Source organism: Drosophila guanche, unplaced genomic scaffold, assembly GCF_900245975.1.
Source record: "Drosophila guanche unplaced genomic scaffold, DGUA_6, whole genome shotgun sequence".
Taxonomy (NCBI): Eukaryota; Metazoa; Arthropoda; class Insecta; order Diptera; family Drosophilidae; genus Drosophila; species Drosophila guanche.
Window position 1 is genome coordinate 4,686,784 of NW_022995749.1, and position 21,398 is coordinate 4,708,181.

A 21,398-nucleotide genomic window follows, 5' to 3' on the forward strand; every position below is an offset into this window, starting at 1 on the left:
CCCCCCCCCCCCCCCCCCCCCCCCCCCCCCCCCCCGAGGCTACTGCATTCATTTGGTGCACACTCCGGCTCACTCCTTCCTTCCTTCCTTCCTTCCGTCCTTCCGGTACATCCCTATCCTATCCGGATCCTGAAATGCGGGCTACTGACATCACAGGAGCGCCGCTTGCAGCTTGTTGCTGTGTGCTGAACAAACGTTTATTAGCCGCGAATACTTTTAATCGCATGCAATTTGTTGCTGACGGACTCCCTCCCCCTTTGAGCACACGGAACTCGGTAATTTTCACGTCGTTTTCCCATTGCTCTGGCATGCAAATGAGTGGTGGGGGAAGGGCGCCCCGGGCTACGCTGAAGAAGTTGCACATTTTTCTGTGTTGTGCACTTAATTGCAGCTTGTTTGTTGCATGTCGCAAAAAGTTTTGGGCCGCTACTCTTCCGGCTGCAGGTTGTTCGGGGTTGGGGTTCTGATTATGCCCAGGAAGTTCTTGTCCAAAAGAATCATCACTCATGCTGCTTGGCATTGGCTTTAGGTCTGGCTTAGAGTTGGCAAAGTTGTAGTTGATTTTTGTACAGTGCGCGTAATGAAAATAAATATTATTGTGAGCTGATTGAATATGTTAAATATTCGTCAAAATAAACTATAATACAACTTTCTTTATATAATTTGCATTGCTTCCGTCAATTGTTTCTCCAATTGTCTCTATTTTTGCCTACTCAATCATCGATATTATTGCTTAGAGGCTATCGATGTTGCCGTCATCGTTGGCTTGCCATCTCTAATTCAAAGAAAGAACACGAACGAATGTTAATTTTGCTGAAGTTTGTCCAATTTGTGATCATTATTTGTGTTTTACAATAAATTGAAACAAAGTCTAGTCTTTGCTCCGTCAACCATCATGGAAAACCATCAAGTAAATATATATTTAACATTATATTAAAACACAATACAGCCTTGTCAGAGCATTCAACACGTGCGCATGGCTCTCATTTTTAGCGCGCTAAGTACTTTTGCAGCAGTTTCTTGCAGCATTTCCATTTTCCTTTGCATCGCGTGGCAAAAATTAATTACAACTGAAAAAATCAGTGGCGAGACGCACGTCGGCCGACACGTAAAGCAAAGTGAAAAGCTTTTTTCCACGTGCTGAAACGTGGCAACGTTTTGTGGGGCAGCAGCAAAAAGATGTAATTTGAATGCGCTACAACCTGCTAATCAGTGCAGATTGGAAAACCATTGGCATAGCTGCACACAAATGCGCAGGTTTGGGCGGTGAGTGGGTGGATTTATCAGTGGAATATTTCCAGCAAAATCCACATTTTTCTTGGTGCATCCGTGGCTCATTTTTCTCTTCACTGGTGTCCCACCGCACATTAACGGTGAATGAAGAAAAGTGCAGCGCGAGAGACCACAACTTGTTTAGGCCACGCCAAGAGCAAGATCTTTGAATGGTCAAAGCTATGCGGCAAGTGTCAAACGGGTGCCTGGGGCCGGGACAAGAATCGTAACGTCTAGTGCCAATTTTGGACAATCTGCACTAAATTGACCATTTAAGTGGAGGCCTGACAGGCAGGCCGAGAGACAGACGCTGCATTCTGCTGCTGCTGCTGCTGCTGCTCTCCTTAGATCAAGACTTGTCGGACTTGCAATCAATCTGCGCTTTACACCTCTGTGCAGTTGAGTTTTAGATATTTATGAGGCCAAGGCAGCACAATTGCAAGGGCGTTTCGAATCTTTTCTGTTTGGGTGGTGGCAAAATGTTGTTCACATCTCGCAGCTACGATGACGCTGTGTTGGCTTCGTGTTACATTTTCATGTAACTTAATTCTTGCATTAAAATGCATTCATTAAATGCTACCGCTACCGCTACCGCTACCGCTCCCCCCTGTCCACCCCTCTACCCACCACAGCAACCACAAAGCAGTGCAAACACATTCCCGGCTAGAGAAAGAAAAGTAAGCGAGTGAAAAGCGCTGGAAAATACATATTTTTAGGGCTTAGTTTTGACCTACCGCAAAGCAACAAAAGGGGGAAACCATAAACTCAACTTTTTGCATTTACACAAACAACTTTCACAGCAGCAAAAACAAAAAACAAAAAACAAAAAACACAAAACATTCGTCAACATTGTAGTGGAGGAGCACCACATAGATGATTGTTTTGTTGCTGTGGTTGCTGGTCTCAGGAGGGGGTTTAATATTCATTTTTGGGCTGTCTTTGCAGTGGGAACAAAAAATGTTTCTAATGCCAAAAGATATTCACTCTATAGATTAAAATGCTACATTTTATGTGCAATTTCTATATCAATAATTCACTTAAAATAGCTCTTAGAATGCTCTCAAATGTATGTCAAAAAGTGTCACTAAAATCAGCTTCAATACGAGCGCTCTTTAGGCACATTCCACACCAAATGATGCTGCCCAAACTGTTCCACAAGCCTCGTGCTTCTTTACTTCAATTCTAGATGTCCAACATATTGGGAAATACTTTTCCAGGGCTCAATCTTGCGTGGGCGCAATGATCGAACGTTGCTTAATTCGTTTTCAATTTTAGTTTGATTTTTTGTGTAACATTTGCGAGATTCGAAGTAGTTCCCAGCCATAAATTGTACGAGTATTTTTGTTCTTTTTTTTTTTTTTTTTGGGTCGATGCGTTTTTCGGCTTCAGTGGTTTTTATGCTTTATGGCGGAAGCGCGCTCACAGACAAAGAAGGAACTACTCAAGAATCGACTTCAGTTCATTGAACGCAATTTTTGAGTGCCGTTTACGGAAGTTACCGCCACGAAATTTTGTTACGCGCCATTGGGCAGCAGCCATCTAAGAGTTGACATAAGCCCGTGGGTCTAGCTTTATTTGTTGGTGGGGGAAAAGACAATCTAGAACAAAATTGTTAATTGCCTTGGCTTGGCAGAGGGTTTGGGTTGGGCTTGGGGCTGAAGACAACCACGAACTAACGTTTGTCTCTCTTGCAGATGAAGTCAAACACGTACGAGCTGCACAACTACGCCGACCTCAACATGGACAGCAGCAGCCCCTCGAAGAAGGATTCCCGCAAGCGTAAGGCGACGAGTGCCCGCGGCGAAAAGTATTCCCTGCGCCAAAAGCGACAGAAGCGCAGCGCATCCGTAGATGAGGAGCTGCCCGACCTCGACCTGGAGCTGGATGGCCTTGTGCCGGCGACGACAAGCAAAAGGCCAAAGAAGAACAACTCCGCGAGCAAGGCCAAGACGAAAGCACCGCCCCTGAGCAAGTATCGCCGCAAGACGGCGAATGCCAGGGAGCGGACACGCATGCGGGAGATCAACACTGCATTTGAGACGCTGCGGCACAGCGTGCCCCAAGCCATAACCAGCGAGGATGCGGCAAATGCCAGCGAGAAGCTGACCAAGATCACAACGCTGCGTCTGGCCATGAAGTACATACAAATGCTGAGCGATTCCATGGAGGATCCCAGCTATGAGCGGGAGTTCATTGGCGAGTGTCTGGAGGAGAGCGCCAATCGAGAGGCGCTGATCAGCGTGGACACCGAACCAGAGCTGGAGGTGGAGCTGCCAGTGCCAGCAGCGGCAGCGGCAGCGGCAGCGAAGAAAACCGCCAAGTCCAAGGCGGCCAGCAAGAAGTCCGCGACAGCGGCCAGCAAACGGCAAACGCAGAAGCAAGCCAAGCAGGGGCATCCCACACAGACGACAATATCAGCGATGAGCTCGGGCGAGTCTTGCTATGCTGCGTCGTCCATAGGTTCGCCCGGGTCTTGTGCTGGCGCTGCTTGTTCGCCGAGCTCTGCCTACGCCTCGCTCTCGTCCTCCGCCTCGAACATCAGCAGCAGCCAGCGCAGTCCCAGCAGCAGTCAGCGTAGCAGCAGCAGTCCCGTGCTCGAGCCCGATGGCAGCCTAATGGGTCTGCAGGGACTCAGCGAACTGGACACGCTGCTGCTCGAGTCTGATGCGGAGTCCCTGCAGTGCCTGAGTCCCGGCTACGAGGGTCTGCTGAGCAGCGGCGAGTCCCTACTGCCGTGTCGCGGCGACATGCCCCTGCCCGGCTGCCTGGACAAACCGGATGTGGAGCTCAGTCTGCGCATGCTTGATGCGCAACACTCCACGGACTCCTTTGACTTTGCCAGCGATCAGCAGCCGTCGGCGTGCATCAGTGCGTTGGATGCGCTGGATGGCTGCTATCCCTGGGGACCCGGCGACCTGCTGCACGGCGACTTCTCCGATATATTTCTCACGTGAGGCGTGCCGCCGTCTACTACTACTATCACACGGAGTAGCCACTGTTACACACTCGTTTTAAGACTCTAAAAGTTAGTTGTTTAAGTGCGAGATTTCACTGTTAGCCATTTAGCCATGCGAACAAGCGGCGCACGGAATTCATTGTGTCATAAGAAAAGAAAGCAGCCTTAAGTTGGTCAAGCTAGAAAAGTTTGAAAGAGATGCACATTTATTTTTTAATCTATACTCCACATACCCCACACCGATCGAGCCCAACTATTGAATTTAGTGTACTAAGGAAAGCATTTCTTTGTGAAGCATTTCTCGTTATCGTGTATGTAAATAAAAAGCACACAGTGACAAAAGCTCAACCGAAAGTTCAACGTTTTATATTTGAGAGGAGCAAGAACTAAGCGAAAGACTGACACACACACATACATATTTTAGTGCGTTTTAATGCACAGACAACAGAGACGCAGTCAAAATTCATAAGCTTTCTTGCTTCTCTGCCGCTGCGTCAGCCGTGCAGTTCTGCATACGAAGTTGTGTCGGCGATTCTCTGTGCACAGGCCGAAGCCACACGAAGCTTTTGCGCTGCGCGTGTGCAGATTGCGCTTGTGCCGACTGCGCTGCCCGTGATCTTTTTCCATGCACAGAACGACGCGACGCTGCCGGCATTAACTTTGGAGTTGCTGTAGTGAACGAATGTAGTGGCTTCTAGGAGCTTTAAAAAGCTTCGACAACATATGCAGCACACTTCCAGTTACATGTATCAGCATTCCTAGAAAGCTTCTATGTACTTTTGCCTTTGCCTTTGCTTTAGCTGCCATAAAGCTACAAAAACCCATTCCCTGTTTAGAGCTCTTGAAAAAGTAAACTCTCCAGCAAGAAATTCCATCAAAATGTCCAGCAACATCTATAAGCCGGAGCTGGACTTTCCGGAGGTGTACAAGCTCTGTCAAATGTTTGTGCCCAAGGAGGATGATCTGGTGAAGGTGCGCAACATCATGGAACGTGAGATGATTGCCGGCTTGAGCCGTGAGGGTCACGATCGGTCCTCGGTGCCCTGCTACTTGAGCTACGTGCAGGATTTACCGTCGGGCCGTGAGCGTGGCCGCTTCCTGGCCCTGGAAATGATGCCCACCAACTGTCGGATCATGCTGGTGCGCTTTAGCAGCGAGAAGGATGTGTACATGAGCTCCAAGTGTGTCATTATACCGCACTCGATAGCCGCCGCACGTGGCATGGAGCTCTTCAACTTTCTGGCCTTCAACATAGCGGCTTTTGTGAAGGACAAAAAAGTGGACAAGGAGAACCTGCCGATGGGCGTTGCCTTTGCCTTTTCGCTAAACAAACTCTCGCTGGATGTGGGCATACTGGTGGCTTGGACAAAGGAGTTTGGCGCCACGGGCGCTATTGGCAAGGATGTGGTGCAGATGCTGCGCGATGCGCTGGCCAAGTTCCCCGAGGTGGTGGTCAACATTTTGGGCATTATCAATGTGGCCATTGGATCGCTGCTGGCCCTCTGCTGGCTACACCCGGACACACGTATTGGCCTAGTCATGGGCAACATCACCAACTCCTGCTACGTGGAGAACGTCGAGAACTGCCACACCTACGTGGGCACGGACAACAAGCCTTACATGATTATAAACACGGACTGGGCGCACTTTGGCGATGGTGGACAGCTCGAGTTTATACGCAACGAATTCGACAGGGCCCTGGACGAGGCATCCACCAATCCAGGCCTTCGCATCTACGAGAAGTTTAGTAGCGCGCTCTTCCTGGGCGAACTCGCGCGTCGCATTGTGGTGCGTCTGATGCGGAATGGCGCCATCTTCGTGGGACAACCGCTGGAAGTCATCGATCTGCAGTGGAAGATGGAAATGTCCGCTCTCTTCGAGATCGAGCTGGATCCGCCTGGCGTTTACACCAAGGCGCAGGAGGTAATGGATCGCTTCCGCATGCGCCACTGCAAGGATCGCGATCTGGCCGCCTTTCGCTACATCTGCGACACGGTCGTCAGTCGTGCGGCCATGATCCTCGCCGGCGGCGTCGCCTGTCTAATCAATCGCATGCAGCACACACAAATCTCCATATCCGTGGATGGTGGCATTTACCGTTTGAACCCCACCTTTGCCGCTGTGCTCAACAAGTACACGCGACTGCTCACCGATCCGCAGTACAAATTCGAGTACATCGTCAATCAGGAGAGCTGCGGCGTGGGTGCCGCCATTATGGCCGGGCTGGCACATGCCGATAAGTATCACGGAGAGTCGAAGATATTTGAATTGGATTTTTAAACTAAAATTATTTGCTTAATGTTTTTGCTTTTTGCTTTTTGCTTAATTGTTGTATGAGTTTAGAACTTTGATGTGTTCTATGTAAAATATAATTGCTGTTACTTCTATTCCTTTTCGTGCCATCCTTCGCCTCTGATCGCGGCTCCGCCAACTACTCAGCATTGGACATCTGTTACGGCACAAACTCTCTCACGAAAGCTCGCCATAGCGGAGCCCTTTGGGTTCTCTTTTCATTCAAGCTTTATTTGCTAAACCTACGTGTTCTCTCGCACGCTCTGAAAGCTTAACCCACTCCCATCTGTACGACAACTGTTGCACTGATTAATTGACAAATACAACAAGTATGCACCTCAGCGATAAGTAACTACTAGATAGCTGCTTTACTTTACCTTTTTACCCTTATCGGCACTTGACCAGTGTACAAATAACCCATAAATTTGTTTGTTTAGTCGCTGAAAAGTACTCGGAAGTAGAGGATTGTAAATATATAAATTCTCCCCCACAACAAACAACAAAGCAACCCGTAACCAACAATACCATTTCTATTTCTTTCGACAACACTCGTCAGTTGAGACAGTTCGGAAAATTTCCTTTCTCTCCGTTTTTTGGCCTAAATTTTGAGTTAATTTTCTCGTGGGTTTTCGGCTTGGGCTGAAGCATGTCGACGATCGTACCCACAACTATAGCCCCAGAGGTGGAGGCCGCGGTGGCGGGTTTTATGCTGACGCAGGAACAAATGACGGAGGTGGTCGATCGCATGACCAAGGAGATCAAGATGGGCCTAGCCAAGGACACTCACTCGCGGGCGGTCATCAAATGTTTCGTCAGCTATGTGCAGGATCTGCCCACGGGCAAGGAGCGAGGCAAGTATCTGGCCCTCGATCTGGGTGGATCCAATTTCCGTGTGCTGCTGGTCGATCTGAAGAGCAACACGGACATTGGAATCCTCTCGAAGAGCTACGTCATTGCGAGCTCCATGCTGTCGGGGCCCGGCAAGGATCTCTTCGACTTTATTGCCAACTGCCTGGCCGAGTTCTGCAAGGAGCAAAATTTGCAGGGTGAGCCCTTACCCCTGGGCTTCACTTTCTCGTTTCCGCTGCAGCAGCAGGGCCTGACCAAGGGCATGCTGGTCACCTGGACAAAGGGCTTCAGCTGCGAGGGCGTTGTGGGCAAGAATGTGGTTGCCCTGCTGCAGGAGGCCATTGAACGGCGCGGCGATCTAAAGATCAATATTGTGGCCATTCTCAATGATACTGTGGGCACGCTCATGTCCTGTGCCTTTACGGCGCGTAACTGCCGCATCGGACTGATCGTTGGCACCGGCTCCAATGCCTGCTACGTGGAGAAGACGGTGAATGCCGAGTGCTTCGAGGGCTACCAGACCAGCACCAAGCCGCACATGATCATCAACGCGGAGTGGGGTGCGTTCGGGGACAATGGCGTTCTGGACTTTGTGCGCACTCCCTACGATCGCATGGTGGACAAGGTGACGCCCAATCCCGGCAAGCAGACCTTCGAGAAGTGCATCTCCGGCATGTACATGGGCGAACTGGTGCGCCTCGTGCTGGTCGATCTCATGGCCAAGGGCAAGATCTTTGTCGGCGAAAATTCGGAGCGCGTTCAGACGCAGTGGAACTTTCAGACCAGCTACCTCTCGGACATTGAGAGCGATTCACCCGGTGACTTTCGGGGTTGCAACAAGGTCATCAATCAGCTGGGACTCGTCGGCAACAATGTGCGGGACAAGGTGCATTTGCGGTACATCTGCGAGGCAGTCTCCTCGCGCTCAGCCAAGCTCTGCTCCTGCGGTTTGGTGACGCTCATCAACAAGATGAACATCAACGAGGTGGCCGTGGGCATTGATGGCAGTGTGTATCGCTACCATCCTCGCTATCACGATCTGCTTATGTTCCACATGACCAAATTGTTGCGGCCCGGCATCAAGTTTGAGCTGCTTGAGTCCGATGATGGCTCCGGCAAGGGGGCGGCCTTGATTGCAGCCACTGCCGTGCAGAACACAACCAAGTAAACCATCAAATGGTTGTAGTGAGTAGCCCAATTTATATTGTAGTTATAAATTCACACTTAACCATAGGAGCAGGAACAAAATTCAGCGATAAATTAAGTCAGAATAAAAATTTAATCAAATTAAAGCAGTGCACCAAGACGCCATCAGGCGCATTTTTTTCATAGCACTTGCTCAGAAATGTGTCGCGCCACCTGTCGTCGGTTTATTGCAAACTCAAAAAAATATATCGAATTCAAACTGTGCATTGTCGACTAGTGCCCGAACCCACCCACTCGATTCGGCTTTTGTTCAAAGTAGTTTATTTTGCTTCAATATATAATGAAATTCCTTTCGACTGGAGTGCAAGAAACATAAATCAAGGTCATAAATCGACTGTTAATTAATCGACCTGACAACGACATCTTGAGGAGCAAGCTTCTGTTTTCCTGCTTTCTTGGGCAGCCTTCAATTACACATCAATCCATGAAATGACGTCGCACTACATTATATAATTTTTTAAGCTCTTACACACGACCACACTTTTTAACTAATATTTCATATTGTTTAAATTATAAGAACATTACCCGCCCTCATCAACAATCATCGATAGCAACACTCATCAACAAATATCGATAGCAACACCGAACCACTAACCATACAGACTGGAGTACACCGGTGAGGTCCCATCTATAAGTGCATTAGCATTAGTCCACAAATTATTTGCCACAGCATTGTAAACTATTTCTTCCGAACGTATTTGAAGCGAGGTAAGGTGGAGTTTAAAACATGTGTAACAGAGTCTGCATATAGCTACTACTTGACATATGGAAAGGCCTATAAGGCATCCTCCTGATGGCATTTCAAGTCAGTTTATTCTGCACTTCTGCCAAAAGAAGACTAAATATATTTTAAGCTGAAAATAGCTTTTATAAACAAAGGAATTCGAGCTGTGCATTTGGTCCGAGTCATACATAATATTACAAACTTTATTTCCATGAAAGGCGAACTTTTCATCGAACTAGATAGCAACACAGTCGCATTATTACCATTATAAATTACAAAATATATATATTTCTATGAAAAGTAACATGTAAAAGTCTAATTGCGGATAAACATCAGCACACTCACTTCGTTCAGTAAATTTGAAAACCCAAAACGGGTGCCTGAAAGAGAAGTAGGATTATAAGCTACTGCCAGCCATTCGATTGCCTCAATTCTTACCTTTCTCGATCTCAGCCATGTCACCGATATTTAATATGCGGCGATCATTTTCCGCCACATTCGGGACAGTGCAATCCAAGGCAAATTGTCCAAAGAAAACAACAAATTTCTAAGCCAGGAATAAAGGAGATAATTGTTACGAATTCTTGATTACGTGGTTGAATGCATACCAGGGAAACGCTCTTAACAAGTTTCTTTCTACGACGCTGCAGCGGCTGGAAGCGCATGTATCCCAGTGTCGCCTTCTCCTTGGTGTTGTAGAAAGCGTACTCCATGTCATCCAAGTTGTTGAAAACTAATTCACTAGCAACAGCTGCAAATACAACATAAAGCCCACATGAAGTCCGTGATTGATTCGGTGATATTCTTGTACTTACAGACTGTACTTCCTAGCCGGCTCCCGCTGCAGTCTTCCATATTGGAGCTTGGCTGATTGCTACTGTGTCCTCGCAGCCAGCTCATGAGTTGCATGCAAGCAGCCTGGTGGTCATCCGAGCTGCTGGGACTTGGTGTCGCAGCATTTATTGGTGCTATTGGATCGGGAGCGGAATCGGGTTGCGGCTCCGTTTCAGTTTGTATTTCCATGCCAGGAGTTAGAGGCATTGAGGCAGCCGCTGCAGACTCTTCCCTTTTTTTTTTGGTTCGTCCACGTTTCTTGGTTTGTTTTGCATTTATTGGTGCTATTGGATCGGGAGCGGAATCGGGTTGCGGCTCCGTTTCAGTTTGTGTTTCCATGACAGGCGCACGAGGCATTAAGGCAGCCGCTGCAGACTCTTCCCTTTTTTTTTTTGTTCGTCCACTTTTCTTGGTTTGTTTTGCATTTATTGGTGCTATTGGATCGGGAACGGAATCGGGTTGCGGCTCCGTTTCAGTTTGTGTTTCCATGACAGGCGCACGAGGCATTAAGGCAGCCGCTGCTGACTCTTGCCTTTTTTTTTTGGGTTGTCCACGTTTGTTGGCTTGTTTTCGGGCATCGCTGCTTTCCACTTGATCTATTCGCTCGTTATCTTCCCACCGCAGAGACGCGAGCCCCAGGGAACTACAATCGGAAGGTTCTGGAGGCTCACAAGTTTCTGTAGCGGCATGGAGGGGCTCGCCTGGAAGTCTCGGCGTGCTACTGCAAAGCGGTGGCCTTTTCAACAAAGACATTTTGGACAGTGTCGATATACTGGAGTGCTTCGTCGATGGTTTGCTTTTTTTCTTATTATATGGATCCACCGATTCGCGAAACCATTCAAACTTCATGGGATCCATGGTATGGCACCAAGTGTTCATCAGTGGTACCTGAGCACGCTTTGACCGCCGATTGCCTGCGAATCACCAAACAAAATAATTGAGAATATTGTAATAGTGCATTCTCGTTCGCCACTACTTACCAGCCTCATTGAGGTCCACTTGCACCTCGTCTTGTACGTAGGAGACCTTTAGGTTTACCAGCTCCCTTTTTGCCTTGGATTTTGCCTTTGATTTGGCACGCGGTGCCCTCGCCATGGGTTTCTTAAACACCACCGCTTCCTCCGCCACGACTGGTCTCGCATCAGCTTCGGGCTCAGGTTCAGGCTCAGGCTCAGGCTCATTGGCTCTAGGTGCCAGAGTTTTGCCAGAGAGCCGCTCCAGTGCGGCTTGAATCGTGCTGGGCTGCTCATCTGTCAAGGAAGTGTTGCCTGGCACCGAAGATGAAACGATGGCCTGGTCTTCCCTGTCCGTTGTCTTAGTTTTCGCTGGGGAGGGTGGCTGTCTGCTCTGTCTATTCCGTATATTCCTAGTGGCAGTCCCATTTGACTGGTCAGCAAATTTCGACCTTTCCACTGGAGGAAGTGGAGATTTGGAGAGCCGCTTTTGGGCAACAGCACACTCCGAGGAAGAGCAATCTGACCCATCCACTGCATTATCATTATCGTCATTAAACTCTGGTGGAGGGGCGGCAATTTCGCTTAAATTATTCTTCTGCCCCTTCAAATGGCCGAGGGCAGTGTCTTCATCATTCGAGTCCTTAGGGGTTGCCCGGACTCCATTGAAATCCCGCACACATTGCGAATATCTTAGTGAACGAGGCGGCGGTGGTACAATGAAAATTTCCTCCTCAACGACGTTAAGGCTTTCCTTGCTCCTGGCACGACAAAGAGTAGGCCCTAGGCGGGTTGGACTCAGCCTTGGCTGCTTCTCCGGCGACAACGAGTCGACATCTTCTCGGAACGAGTCACCCTTGGTGTAAAGGCTGCGTTTCGACGAGTTGCACGATGGTTTTCGACGCGACTCCATGGTTTTTGTGAGCTCCATGTAGTTGAGCAGCTCTGCTGTCTAAAATTCAAAAAGAAAATACATTTTTTGTCATGTGCTATGTTGCTGATTACCTACCATTGGAGCCTCTCGACGTCTGGAACGTGTGCGAACGTTCTGCCGCTCTTTTGAATACCCGCTGCGCTGCCTTTGGGAATTGTCTTTGAAGGCGACGGGTGCTGGCGGAGGCATGGCCATAACCTCCTCCATACAGTCCATTTCTTCGCGCTCTGTTTCGGTTTCCGTTTTAACTTCCAGATTCCTTTGCAGTAGCTCCCACTGAATTTTCTGCTCCAGAGCCTTTTGCTGCTCTGCACTATGATTCCTGTTCCCATTCAGCGGATAGACCCTGCCGAGGGAGTTTCTCTTACGCAAATCAAGAATCTCGTGGTGGCTCATCCGTTTCAGCTCCCTGGCAAACGCCTCTCCATTGATTGCGGTACAGGGCGCCTTATTCAAGATGGGAGCATTGGCGCCCTTGCGCTTCGTCTTGCTTGCTGCATTGGAGCGGTGGAGGTCAAGCAGTTTGATGGAACTTTCCTGGTCATCCGAGGGCTTTTGATTGTTACGCGTGCGGCTTCGACTCTGCCTGTTAGTGTTACCACCGGCCGGCGCCAGGTTCAACGCACAACCGCTTGGCTGTTCGTCGGTCACGATTGCGTCCAAGTCCACAACAACCTGAGGTGTTTTGTTAGGGGAAACTGTCTTCGACTTTGATGATTTGGGAGTACCAGCAGCACACGATTTCGGACTACCAGCAGATACTGTTGGAGTTGCTGCGGCCCCATCTTCTGCTTCTGTTGCTGTTGCTGATACAACCGGCGAAGTTGGCTGTGGCAAAGGCTCTGCTGCATCTGGCTTGGGACCAAAGGCCCCACTCACTGGTATAACTTGCACGTTGCTACTCCTCCTCGATAGATTTTGCACTGTTTCGTCTAGCTGCTGGGGCTGTGTTTCCGGTACAAAAGAATCCTCCAGCGGTGCCGATTCCCATTCAGATTGGTGCAGACGGTTTGGGGAATTACGCACCACTGGCTCTGGCTGTGGCTTTGTCTGTGCCGCTGGTCGATTCTCAGGAATCGATTCTCGATTCAAACTGTCAGAGCAGTTTGGGGTGCTGCTTATTTCTGGCACCTACAAGTAGATTTTCAGACACTGATTGATAAGACTTATTGGCATTGGCTTTGATTCTGTTGCGACTTACAAAGGGAAATGGGCTGGAGGAGCTTCGAGTTAGATTAGCTGCATCTTCAAAGTCCTGCAAGAGTTGACGACGCCCGCAGCTCCGCGAGCGCCTCTGAATGGCATGACGACGCAGCTTATCAGAGCCAGGAACATTGCTGCCAGTGCCACTACGTGTGGAAGGACGCCGATGGGTGGGTGAAGGCGAATGTCTGGCTGAACGCGACGGCACATTCTCATGCGACGCTAAGTTGGGTGGCGACTGCGGCACTTCTGAGGCGGGGGGCGCTGACGCTGCTGCAACAATGCTGCTGGCATTGGCTTTACCCAACTCTTGGAAAGGTTTCAATGGTTTCTCCTGTGTCCCTTTTTGAGGCTTCTTTACGAGCGGAACATCAAAGTCCAGGTTATAGGAGACGTTCCCAAAGACGAGGTGGGGCCTGGACCTTTCTGCTTCCGCTGCCTTGCGCTGCAAGAATGCGACAAGCCTATGCGAGTTTGTTATGGGGTCACTTAAGATGGCGTCCAACTCAAGCGCTGTTTCATTTTGTTTGTTTTTGTTCTTGGTCTTCGACCTACAGCACAGCCAATAGCCAATGAGAAAAAACAATAGTTATTGTGGAATGCTCAGCTCTCCTTGGTCACAACATACATTTTACCAGGCTTCACTTTTCATTTGTGTTTAAAGTTTAAACAATTGTCACCCCAACTATCTATTTCTGAAATTGAATCGCCGCCATACGATGATAGTGATGCCATCCGATGATAGTGATGCGACTAGACGCCGCAATATGCTAGTGATGATACCAGACGCCGCAAGATGATAGCTCTAGCCATACAGTATACTAGACCGGACACAAGATGCATGCGAAACTTTACCACTCGAGAGACCCTCGGGGCCTTCGTCAGTAATATTATAAATCTCGATTCAATTAAATTCTCGAATGATTTATCAATCTTATTATATCTTTTGAAAAAGCTAAAATAGCTCAAAAATATTTTGGAAAATAGCTATAATTCCCGATACTCGCTAGTTTACAACTTAACCCGCATGTGTAAATTTAAAAAAGCTAGATCTAGTTTGAAAAGTGCTAAAGTGGCAACACTGCGTACCTGGTCAATGCGGATTCATAGTCGTGCGACCATGTAATTCGCTGTAGCAATTAAATACCAAAAAGAAAAAAATAAATAAAGCAGGAAAAAACCTATTTGCAATAATTATCCCAATAATGGGCGACTCAAACAAAGGAGATACTCTACGTCTGCCGAATGGCGATGCCCTGACGGGCGATGAGGTCAAGTCACCGTTTCTGATTGGCGTGGCAGGCGGCACGGCCAGCGGCAAGTCGACGGTGTGCAAGAAGATCATGGAGCAGCTGGGCCAGGCCGAAATGGATCATACGCAGCGCCAGGTGGTGGCCATCAGTCAGGATAGCTTCTATCGCGAGCTGACGGCTGCCGAGAAGGCCAAGGCACAAAAGGGCTTGTTTAACTTTGATCATCCGGATGCGTTCAACGAGGAGCTGATGTACGATACGCTGCAGGACATTCTCAAGGGGCACAAGGTGAAGATTCCCGGCTATGACTACCGCACCAATTCGCTGTGAGTATGCGGCAGTAAATTTGTGTCGATATGTTATAATTAATGTGTGTTTAGGGACTTTGAGAACATGCTGGTTATCTATCCAGCGGATGTGGTGCTGTTTGAGGGTATTTTGGTCTTCTATTTCCCCAAAATACGCGATCTCTTCCATATGAAACTGTTTGTGGATACCGACTCGGACACGAGACTAGCGCGACGAGGTGAGTGTGGCGTGTGGCTACCTCGCATTCAGCTGCCATAACCCATGATTGTTTTTCGTACGCAGTGCCACGTGATATCAATGAGCGTGGCCGGGACCTGGACGCTGTGCTCACCCAGTACATGACGTTTGTGAAGCCCGCCTTTGAGGAATTTTGCTCGCCCGTAAGCGTATGCCAGCAGCTATTTTCAGTTACCATTTGACACACTTTCCTTCCTCCTTTGCAGACAAAAAAGTTTGCTGACGTTATCATACCACGCGGCGCCGACAACACAGGTGAGATCCACACACAATCCATGACCACACGCCTTTCCCCAACTGTTTCTTTTCACATTAAAGTACATGAATTATTTATGTATATATAACACACACACACACACACACACTCTCACGTGTAGCGTTTGTAGTGAATTTGTTAAGTTTTTGTTACATAAAAAAACAACAATAGTTTTATTTTGTTTCCTGTTTGAATTAACCAACAAAATCTTTAAACTAAGTACAAGCCAGACCTTTATATACTTAAACTATATACATATACATACATACATATACATATATATATATATATATCTATATATTCCTATCAAAAAGTTGTCCCTCTTCTTTCTCTTTGTTTTTCTTTCGGTCTACGTTTTGTTTTCGTTTTTTTTTGTGTTTTTTTTTGTTTTGTTTTTGTTATTTTTATTGTATTTCTTGCAGTTGCCATTGATCTCATTGTACACCATATCGGGGAGATACTCGCCACCACGAACAGCGCACAGCACAGCCACACAATCAGAGCTGCGCCGTCCAGCATGAAGCGAGATCACTAAATGTGCAAAATAAATTACAAAAAAACAAAGCCTAAACCCCCTCAAAGGTGGTGCGCCGTGTCCTCAAAGCTTATACTAATTTTGCCAAAAAATTAAGTGAGAAACACCAAACAGAAATAGAGAAAAACAAAGAAGAAAGCGCCGGGCCTCGCTCCTCATATTTCGCCACACCCTGTAACACGACACTAATGTAGCGCCTAAGTTTGAAAAGTATCTTTAGCTATAGCTACTATTATTATATATTCTACTCGATTATTAATTAATTATATTCAAATATTATACATGGTAGTGTGTATGTGTAAGCTCGAAAAATGTCACAAAACTGGCTCCTTCGCTCTGACTTTTTGTAAGGTTCCTAAGCACTTAATTCACCCAAAATTCACACACAAGTCACAGCTCTAATTATTGTAAAATTCATATTTTAATGCCCGATACTTGTAGATCAAGAAAGTCGCGTGCAGACAACGCAAACTGTCCGTCTGTTTATCGTTTAAGTTTCCTAAAAAATGATTTCATATATTTCCAAGTATTTTATGACTCTTTCTGCTCTCGAAATTTTTAACCAAAAACCATAAATCACCTTCCATGCCTTGCATGCCTTTGGTTTAACATAAAACCCTTTCAAATAACACCAACAATTATTGCAACTATTAAATATGTTAAAAGTTCTACTAAAACTAATTCAATTTCTTGCTCTATCTTTGATTAACGCTCATGAAGTCAAGTTAAGGGTAAACCAAACAGTCGGCAGTCGCTCGACTTTCGCGTTTCATTAATTGTTTCTACTGTTAAAACTAGTCTAAAAAAACAAAGATGATAAATAAATGTTTCGTTTAGTAAGTACAAAAATAATTCAGCTGAGAGATGATGTAAATCGTATTGTAAAGCACACACAAAACCAAAACACATCCTTCGATTGGTAGATTTTAACACAGACAGAGCTGCCCAGCGTAACTTAGATGCGACTTAGGTAATCACACATACTAACTAAAGCTATAGTAGACTGCTTGGATCGTTTTCTGGCAGGTAAGTGCATTTTGTTTCCGTTGTTTTGAGTTCCAATTTCCTAGAACGGTCTAACATACGAAACGGAGCGTCTGTGTGCCTGTTTCTCACTATAATTTGTTTCAATTGCTTCTCCCTTTTTAGTGGCCATCGATTTGATTGTGCAGCACATACGAGACTTTCTTAATAATCGCTCACGTCCTGGCTCCACCGGCAACATGGCACTCTACATGAATCTGGACTTGAATGCCAGCGGCATAATGGGCCCAGGTAAGGCCACAAGCGGCAAGCTACCCTGCAAGGCGCGTCCCCACTAACCACTGGCCGGCGACAACTTTTGACTACTACCAGCAAAAATACACTTACTAATCCACATGCCACGTGTGCGGACTTAGCATATAACTTTGTATGTTTCTCTGTAAAAAAAAGATCACTTTGGCAATGGCACCTACAATGCCATCAGACGTTTCTCCACGCTATGCAAGGAGCTCAATATGCAGGGAAATTTCTTCTTCGACACGAACAAGAATCTGCCGCACCATTAGCAGCGGTTTGAAGGCACAACGGAGCGCAGTACAAGGCCATAGCACAGCATCTACCGTAGGCGAAATGTTAATTATATTATTGTTATAGAATATATTATATTTTTCCAATAAACGATCAGATCAGCGTTACTTGGCGCACTTGTACATGGCATTGATTTTGCGCACATCGCCAGCGGAGAAACCTTTGCGCTGTCCCATCTGACTGGCCGCCGATCCGGCACGCAGCGCCTTCAGCGTGGGCTGCCCGTTGCGCGTGAAGCTGGTGCTCGAATAATGCATCACGCTGGCATAATCATAGTCCACACCAAAGGCCGACTGGGTGCGTGCGCTGGCCTTCTCGAAGTTGGCCATCATATCGGGCTTGATGTTGTCGCTCATCACCTTGACGTACGCGTCCCGCTCGTGACGATTCTGCTCGTGAAAGAAGCCCAGGGCATGCATCAGTTCGTGTATGGGCGTACCGTAGGTGCGCAGGCAGTTGGGCGACTGCAGATTCACCTCCTGGCGTCCACCCAGACGCCCAATGCTGCTCCAGCAGCCTGACTTTCCGCTGCCAATGGAGATGTAATCCTTTTCGTTGGTGCGCGGCTTGAAGCGCACGCAGGTCTTGACGTGGTACTCCTTGAAGGCGTGATTGATGTTGCCCAGCTCTTGGCTCGTAAAGGGTCCCTTGATCTCATACGGCACGACAGCAGCCGGCCAGCGGTAGCTCTGTGCGAGTATGCCATTGCGACTTCCATTCGAACGCTCCTCGCGATAGCTCAGCGGAATGAGAATGTCGCCCTCGTAGTAGGTGCCCAGCTCCTCGGGATTCTGCAGGGATTGCTCATCATGCGCATCGACCAGAACCCCCGTGGTCTCGCTGTCCGGATTACCAAATATAGCCTCACCCAGGTCCGACAAGTCAATGGCATCTTCCTCAGAGTCCAGATCCACTAGCGGCAGTGCCCCCGCCACGCTGAGAAGAAACAAAAATGTGAGAATTCGTTGCAACTTTGCCATTACGCCACGTTCGCTCACTTGCTGTGACTCCGTGCTGGGACGACGACCAATTTATAGTCTCTCACCTAGACCTCCAAAATTGTTGGCTGCGCCACTCGGCGCCGCTTCCACTGGTGATAAGTGCAAGTGGCCCAGCCAGGCAGCGTTTTATCGGTCGGCACTTTGTTTGTAGTCGTCCTCATTTGCATAGCGTACGCATTGCGTATCCGCGTGCGCAGTGATTTATGGACGGATTTATGCAGTCCGATATATGCTCATGTGCATATCAGTGTCACCTTAGATTCGCGCAAAATTTTGAAAAAGTTAGCCCACTTTTCATTTGGTGATAGACTTCCTTCAAGTGATGGCAAAATAACATCGATACCCAAAGAATAGACCAAATCGATGTTTGAATCAAGCTTGTACCATCTCTAATACAAACTGCCAAGCAAAATAAAAATGGAAAGCCGAAAAAAACTATGTGCAGCATTGTTATTAATGCAAAATAATTATCTGATTGCGGCTCACATGCTGAAAAAGCAGAGCCGTCGCAAGCGAGAGTTGGGAACCTCAAAGGATGCACTGCAACGCGACTTAGCAGGCAAGTAAAATGTGCAGCCACTTGTTTATGCCATAAATTCACGCAAAATATTCAATTTCAGATATCGAATTTAAGATGAGCCGGGAAATAGTGGATGAAGACTCCGTGCTCTACGGTAGAGTATTGAGAATGACACCAGAACAGTTTCATTTAATTTTGGAAATGGTGCGGCCTGTTATGCAGGAACAGAAAACTCCGTTAAGGAACAAAATTACACCAGAGGAACGACTGAAGGTGACGCTTTTCTATCTGTTCACTGGTAGGATGCCATTTCGCCAAACAAAGCCCGCATATATACCCACAATAACAAAAATATTACGAGAGACAATTCCCGCGTTGTACAATGTGCTAAATGGCGACTATTTACCCTTTCCGACGTCAGCAGACGAATGGAAACAGATTGCCGCAGATTTCTACGATATTTGGGGATTTCCCAATTGCATCGGAGCTATAGATGGTAAGACACAAAAGGATTTGCGTTTCAAATAATTAATAAGTTGATTAATAACAGGAAAGCACTGCAAAACACGACCCATGGCCAGCACAGGGGACACCAACATGATGTTAATGGTCATCGTGGACGCCAAGTACAGATTCGTCTATGTGAACGTCAGCACAGACACTCGCATTGGAGACGCTGATGTGTGGCTGCACTCTGATTTGAAATACAGTTTGGATGATAACAGCATTCACGTGCCACCGCCAGCTGCTCTGCCGCACTCGTACCGTATATCCCCGTATACCCTAGTCTCTGATGAGTCCTTCCCCCTCACCGAGTACAACATGAAGCCGTACATTGGCAAGAATCTCACCGAAAGTCAGCAGCATTTCAATTATATGCTCTCGCGGAGTCGCTGCGTTGTGGAGAATGCCTTTGTGATGCTGGCCAATCGATTTCGAGTCATCTTTTCGCCCATCAAACGTGTCCCCATGACATTTAGCAAGATTGTCTTGACCTGCTTTTGTCTGCACAACTTTTTGAGAGAGGAATCCATACGCACGAATATCAATTTGGATATTATTCCAAATGAGGAACTGCAGCGCATCGTGGAGGAGAACTTTATTGAGCAAGTGCTGGATCATCGCACTGTAAAGTCGACAGGACATGGTCCCCAAGCGAGGGAAGGTCTTAGAGAATACTTTTCAAAATTACACTTCAATTTGGATGATTAACAGGAAACTCTTAAAATTTAAATTGTATTTCATAATATGTTTTCAGCTTAGTTTAATGGCTTTCCTCGTCGCGTGTTAACTGCTTGATTTTGAAATCGGTAATTAATTGTAATATTTTGATTTCCAAACGTTTGCTTAAATCTACATCCAATTTCTTTAGCTCGCCAGCGATGAACGCTCCAAAGTCGCCCTGAGGATTTGCTTTTGTCGGCATCGTCAGGACATCGGTGAGCACTTTCTGCGAGTCGGAAATTTTAGTCAAAATGGCATCGTTAGAATCGGACTCGTATCTCTTTCTCTTTGGTGCTGGCGCTGGCGACCAGGGACTGCAGAATTCCAACTGTTCCTGCACCTGAGGAGAACCCTCCTCAACCGGATACTTCTCTTCGTCGAAGCTTTCCTCACCATCGTTGTAGGTCTTAAATTTAATTGTAGATTTAAGTAGAATATTTTTGATTATAGTATAAGTGTACCCACCATATCGTTGCGACTGACTGACGTATCGGGATTGTATCCTGGCGGTATTCTACAATTTGCCATAAAGCTCATTTCGTCCATGTACTTCCAGGCGCTGCGCACTTCCCCATCCGGCGTGCCATTGCGCGCTGCCTTCATCAGTTTGTTGCGCTCCGCATAGTAGTAGGCTCGGATGTTTTGCCATTTCTTTTTGACTTCACCTGCAATGCATTCAATGGTTGAGAAATCAATTCATTAACAATCATCTTTTAGTGCCTTACCAACTTCCATTTTAAGGCCAGTCTCTCTGTTCATCTTTTTGGCAGCTTCCAGCCAGAAGTTCTGCCTTTTGGTTTTCTGCTTAAAGCTGGCATGTGTGGAGTCCCAAACATAGCGGGAGTTTTTCACCAACTTAATTAAAAAGAGCGTATTTTCGTCGCTCCACATATGAATTTTCACATAGCTGTTCATAATGGCGCCAAAAAGTAGATGTCAACAATAGTGCCGACTCCCTCTAAACATATGCTTCCCCTGCCACTGAGTCTGCACACCCGGACTGGGATGCATGTACAGCCAACACTAGTTTATGGTATTTGCAGGGTTACTTATTTATTTATACATTTATTGTTATTTTCCCCAGTTATGGGCTTGTCTAATTATCCAAATATTCTTTAACACTTTAACTTCACTTCAAGACCAATCTAATCTAATCTAAAAGGCAGACACTTCAGAGAAAAATTTGTGCTGGTTTGGTGGTTGGCTGGCACAAGCACGTAATTCGATAGGATTCAGAGTGTAGCAATCGATATTTCTCAAGATCGACT

At 47.1% G+C, this 21,398-nt stretch overlaps 8 protein-coding genes across 13 annotated transcripts in view; 5 read left to right on the top strand and 3 right to left on the bottom strand.

Annotated features, from left to right (window-relative positions):
• LOC117585462 (helix-loop-helix protein delilah) overlaps positions 1-4,576 on the top strand; it is a 14,461-nt gene extending 9,885 nt beyond the window's left edge. Inside the window, exon 2 of one of the 2 annotated variants that reach the window (XM_034274952.1) lies at positions 3,186-4,576. In XM_034274952.1, coding sequence (XP_034130843.1) covers positions 3,285-4,226 — 942 coding nt within the window. In that variant the 5' untranslated portion in view covers positions 3,186-3,284 and the 3' untranslated portion in view covers positions 4,227-4,576. Of the gene's footprint in view, positions 1-2,966 lie in introns of both variants that reach the window. The other variant, XM_034274951.1, reaches the window with a different exon arrangement.
• A 502-nt stretch (positions 4,577-5,078) lies between these two features.
• On the top strand, positions 5,079-6,510 carry LOC117585012 (hexokinase type 1). Its single transcript, XM_034274252.1, has one exon. It carries the CDS (start codon positions 5,108-5,110, stop codon positions 6,506-6,508), a length of 1,401 nt encoding a protein of 466 aa, XP_034130143.1. The 5' UTR covers positions 5,079-5,107; the 3' UTR covers positions 6,509-6,510.
• Positions 6,511-7,038: 528 nt separating this feature from the next.
• On the top strand, positions 7,039-8,661 carry LOC117585188 (hexokinase type 2). The gene has a single exon (XM_034274536.1). It carries the CDS (start codon positions 7,167-7,169, stop codon positions 8,535-8,537), a length of 1,371 nt encoding a protein of 456 aa, XP_034130427.1. The 5' UTR covers positions 7,039-7,166; the 3' UTR covers positions 8,538-8,661.
• An 823-nt stretch (positions 8,662-9,484) lies between these two features.
• LOC117585187 lies at positions 9,485-13,951 on the bottom strand. Of its 3 annotated transcripts, none has more exons than XM_034274534.1 (9): positions 13,852-13,951; positions 13,222-13,774; positions 12,096-13,151; positions 11,114-12,038; positions 10,666-11,047; positions 10,115-10,515; positions 9,908-10,050; positions 9,738-9,846; positions 9,485-9,679 (listed from the first exon to the last, which is right to left on the bottom strand). In XM_034274534.1, coding segments are annotated over exons 1-9 (3,636 nt in total). In that variant the 5' UTR covers positions 13,854-13,951; the 3' UTR covers positions 9,485-9,614. The 3 variants fall into 3 exon arrangements, with proteins under 3 accessions (XP_034130425.1, XP_034130426.1, XP_034130424.1); XM_034274535.1 differs by having other exon boundaries at positions 10,115-10,258; positions 10,409-11,047; XM_034274533.1 differs by having other exon boundaries at positions 10,115-11,047.
• A 372-nt stretch (positions 13,952-14,323) lies between these two features.
• Positions 14,324-17,507, top strand: LOC117585343 (uridine-cytidine kinase). Of its 3 annotated transcripts, none has more exons than XM_034274785.1 (6): positions 14,324-14,802; positions 14,857-15,002; positions 15,068-15,165; positions 15,229-15,277; positions 16,963-17,109; positions 17,256-17,507. In XM_034274785.1, the coding sequence occupies exons 1-6, from the start codon at positions 14,429-14,431 to the stop codon at positions 17,372-17,374; spliced, it is 933 nt and encodes a 310-aa protein (XP_034130676.1). In that variant the 5' UTR covers positions 14,324-14,428; the 3' UTR covers positions 17,375-17,507. The 3 variants fall into 3 exon arrangements, with proteins under 3 accessions (XP_034130676.1, XP_034130677.1, XP_034130678.1); XM_034274786.1 differs by having other exon boundaries at positions 14,325-14,802; positions 16,963-17,088; positions 17,248-17,507; XM_034274787.1 differs by lacking the exons at positions 16,963-17,109; positions 17,256-17,507 and adding an exon at positions 15,701-16,452 and having other exon boundaries at positions 14,328-14,802.
• On the bottom strand, positions 17,453-18,537 carry LOC117585344 (zinc metalloproteinase nas-4; the record flags this gene model as incomplete). The annotated part of the gene is made up of 2 exons (XM_034274788.1): positions 17,453-18,321; positions 18,431-18,537. Coding segments are annotated over 2 exons (939 nt in total), but the record flags the coding sequence as incomplete, so codon positions are not given.
• Positions 18,538-18,774: 237 nt separating this feature from the next.
• Positions 18,775-20,155, top strand: LOC117585466. The gene is made up of 3 exons (XM_034274957.1): positions 18,775-18,945; positions 19,007-19,402; positions 19,457-20,155. Exons 1-3 carry the CDS (start codon positions 18,804-18,806, stop codon positions 20,116-20,118), a joined length of 1,200 nt encoding a protein of 399 aa, XP_034130848.1. The 5' UTR covers positions 18,775-18,803; the 3' UTR covers positions 20,119-20,155.
• On the bottom strand, positions 19,991-21,329 carry LOC117585467. The gene is made up of 3 exons (XM_034274958.1): positions 20,856-21,329; positions 20,596-20,795; positions 19,991-20,536 (listed from the first exon to the last, which is right to left on the bottom strand). Exons 1-3 carry the CDS (start codon positions 21,043-21,045, stop codon positions 20,171-20,173), a joined length of 756 nt encoding a protein of 251 aa, XP_034130849.1. The 5' UTR covers positions 21,046-21,329; the 3' UTR covers positions 19,991-20,170.
• Positions 21,330-21,398: the final 69 nt, after the last annotated feature.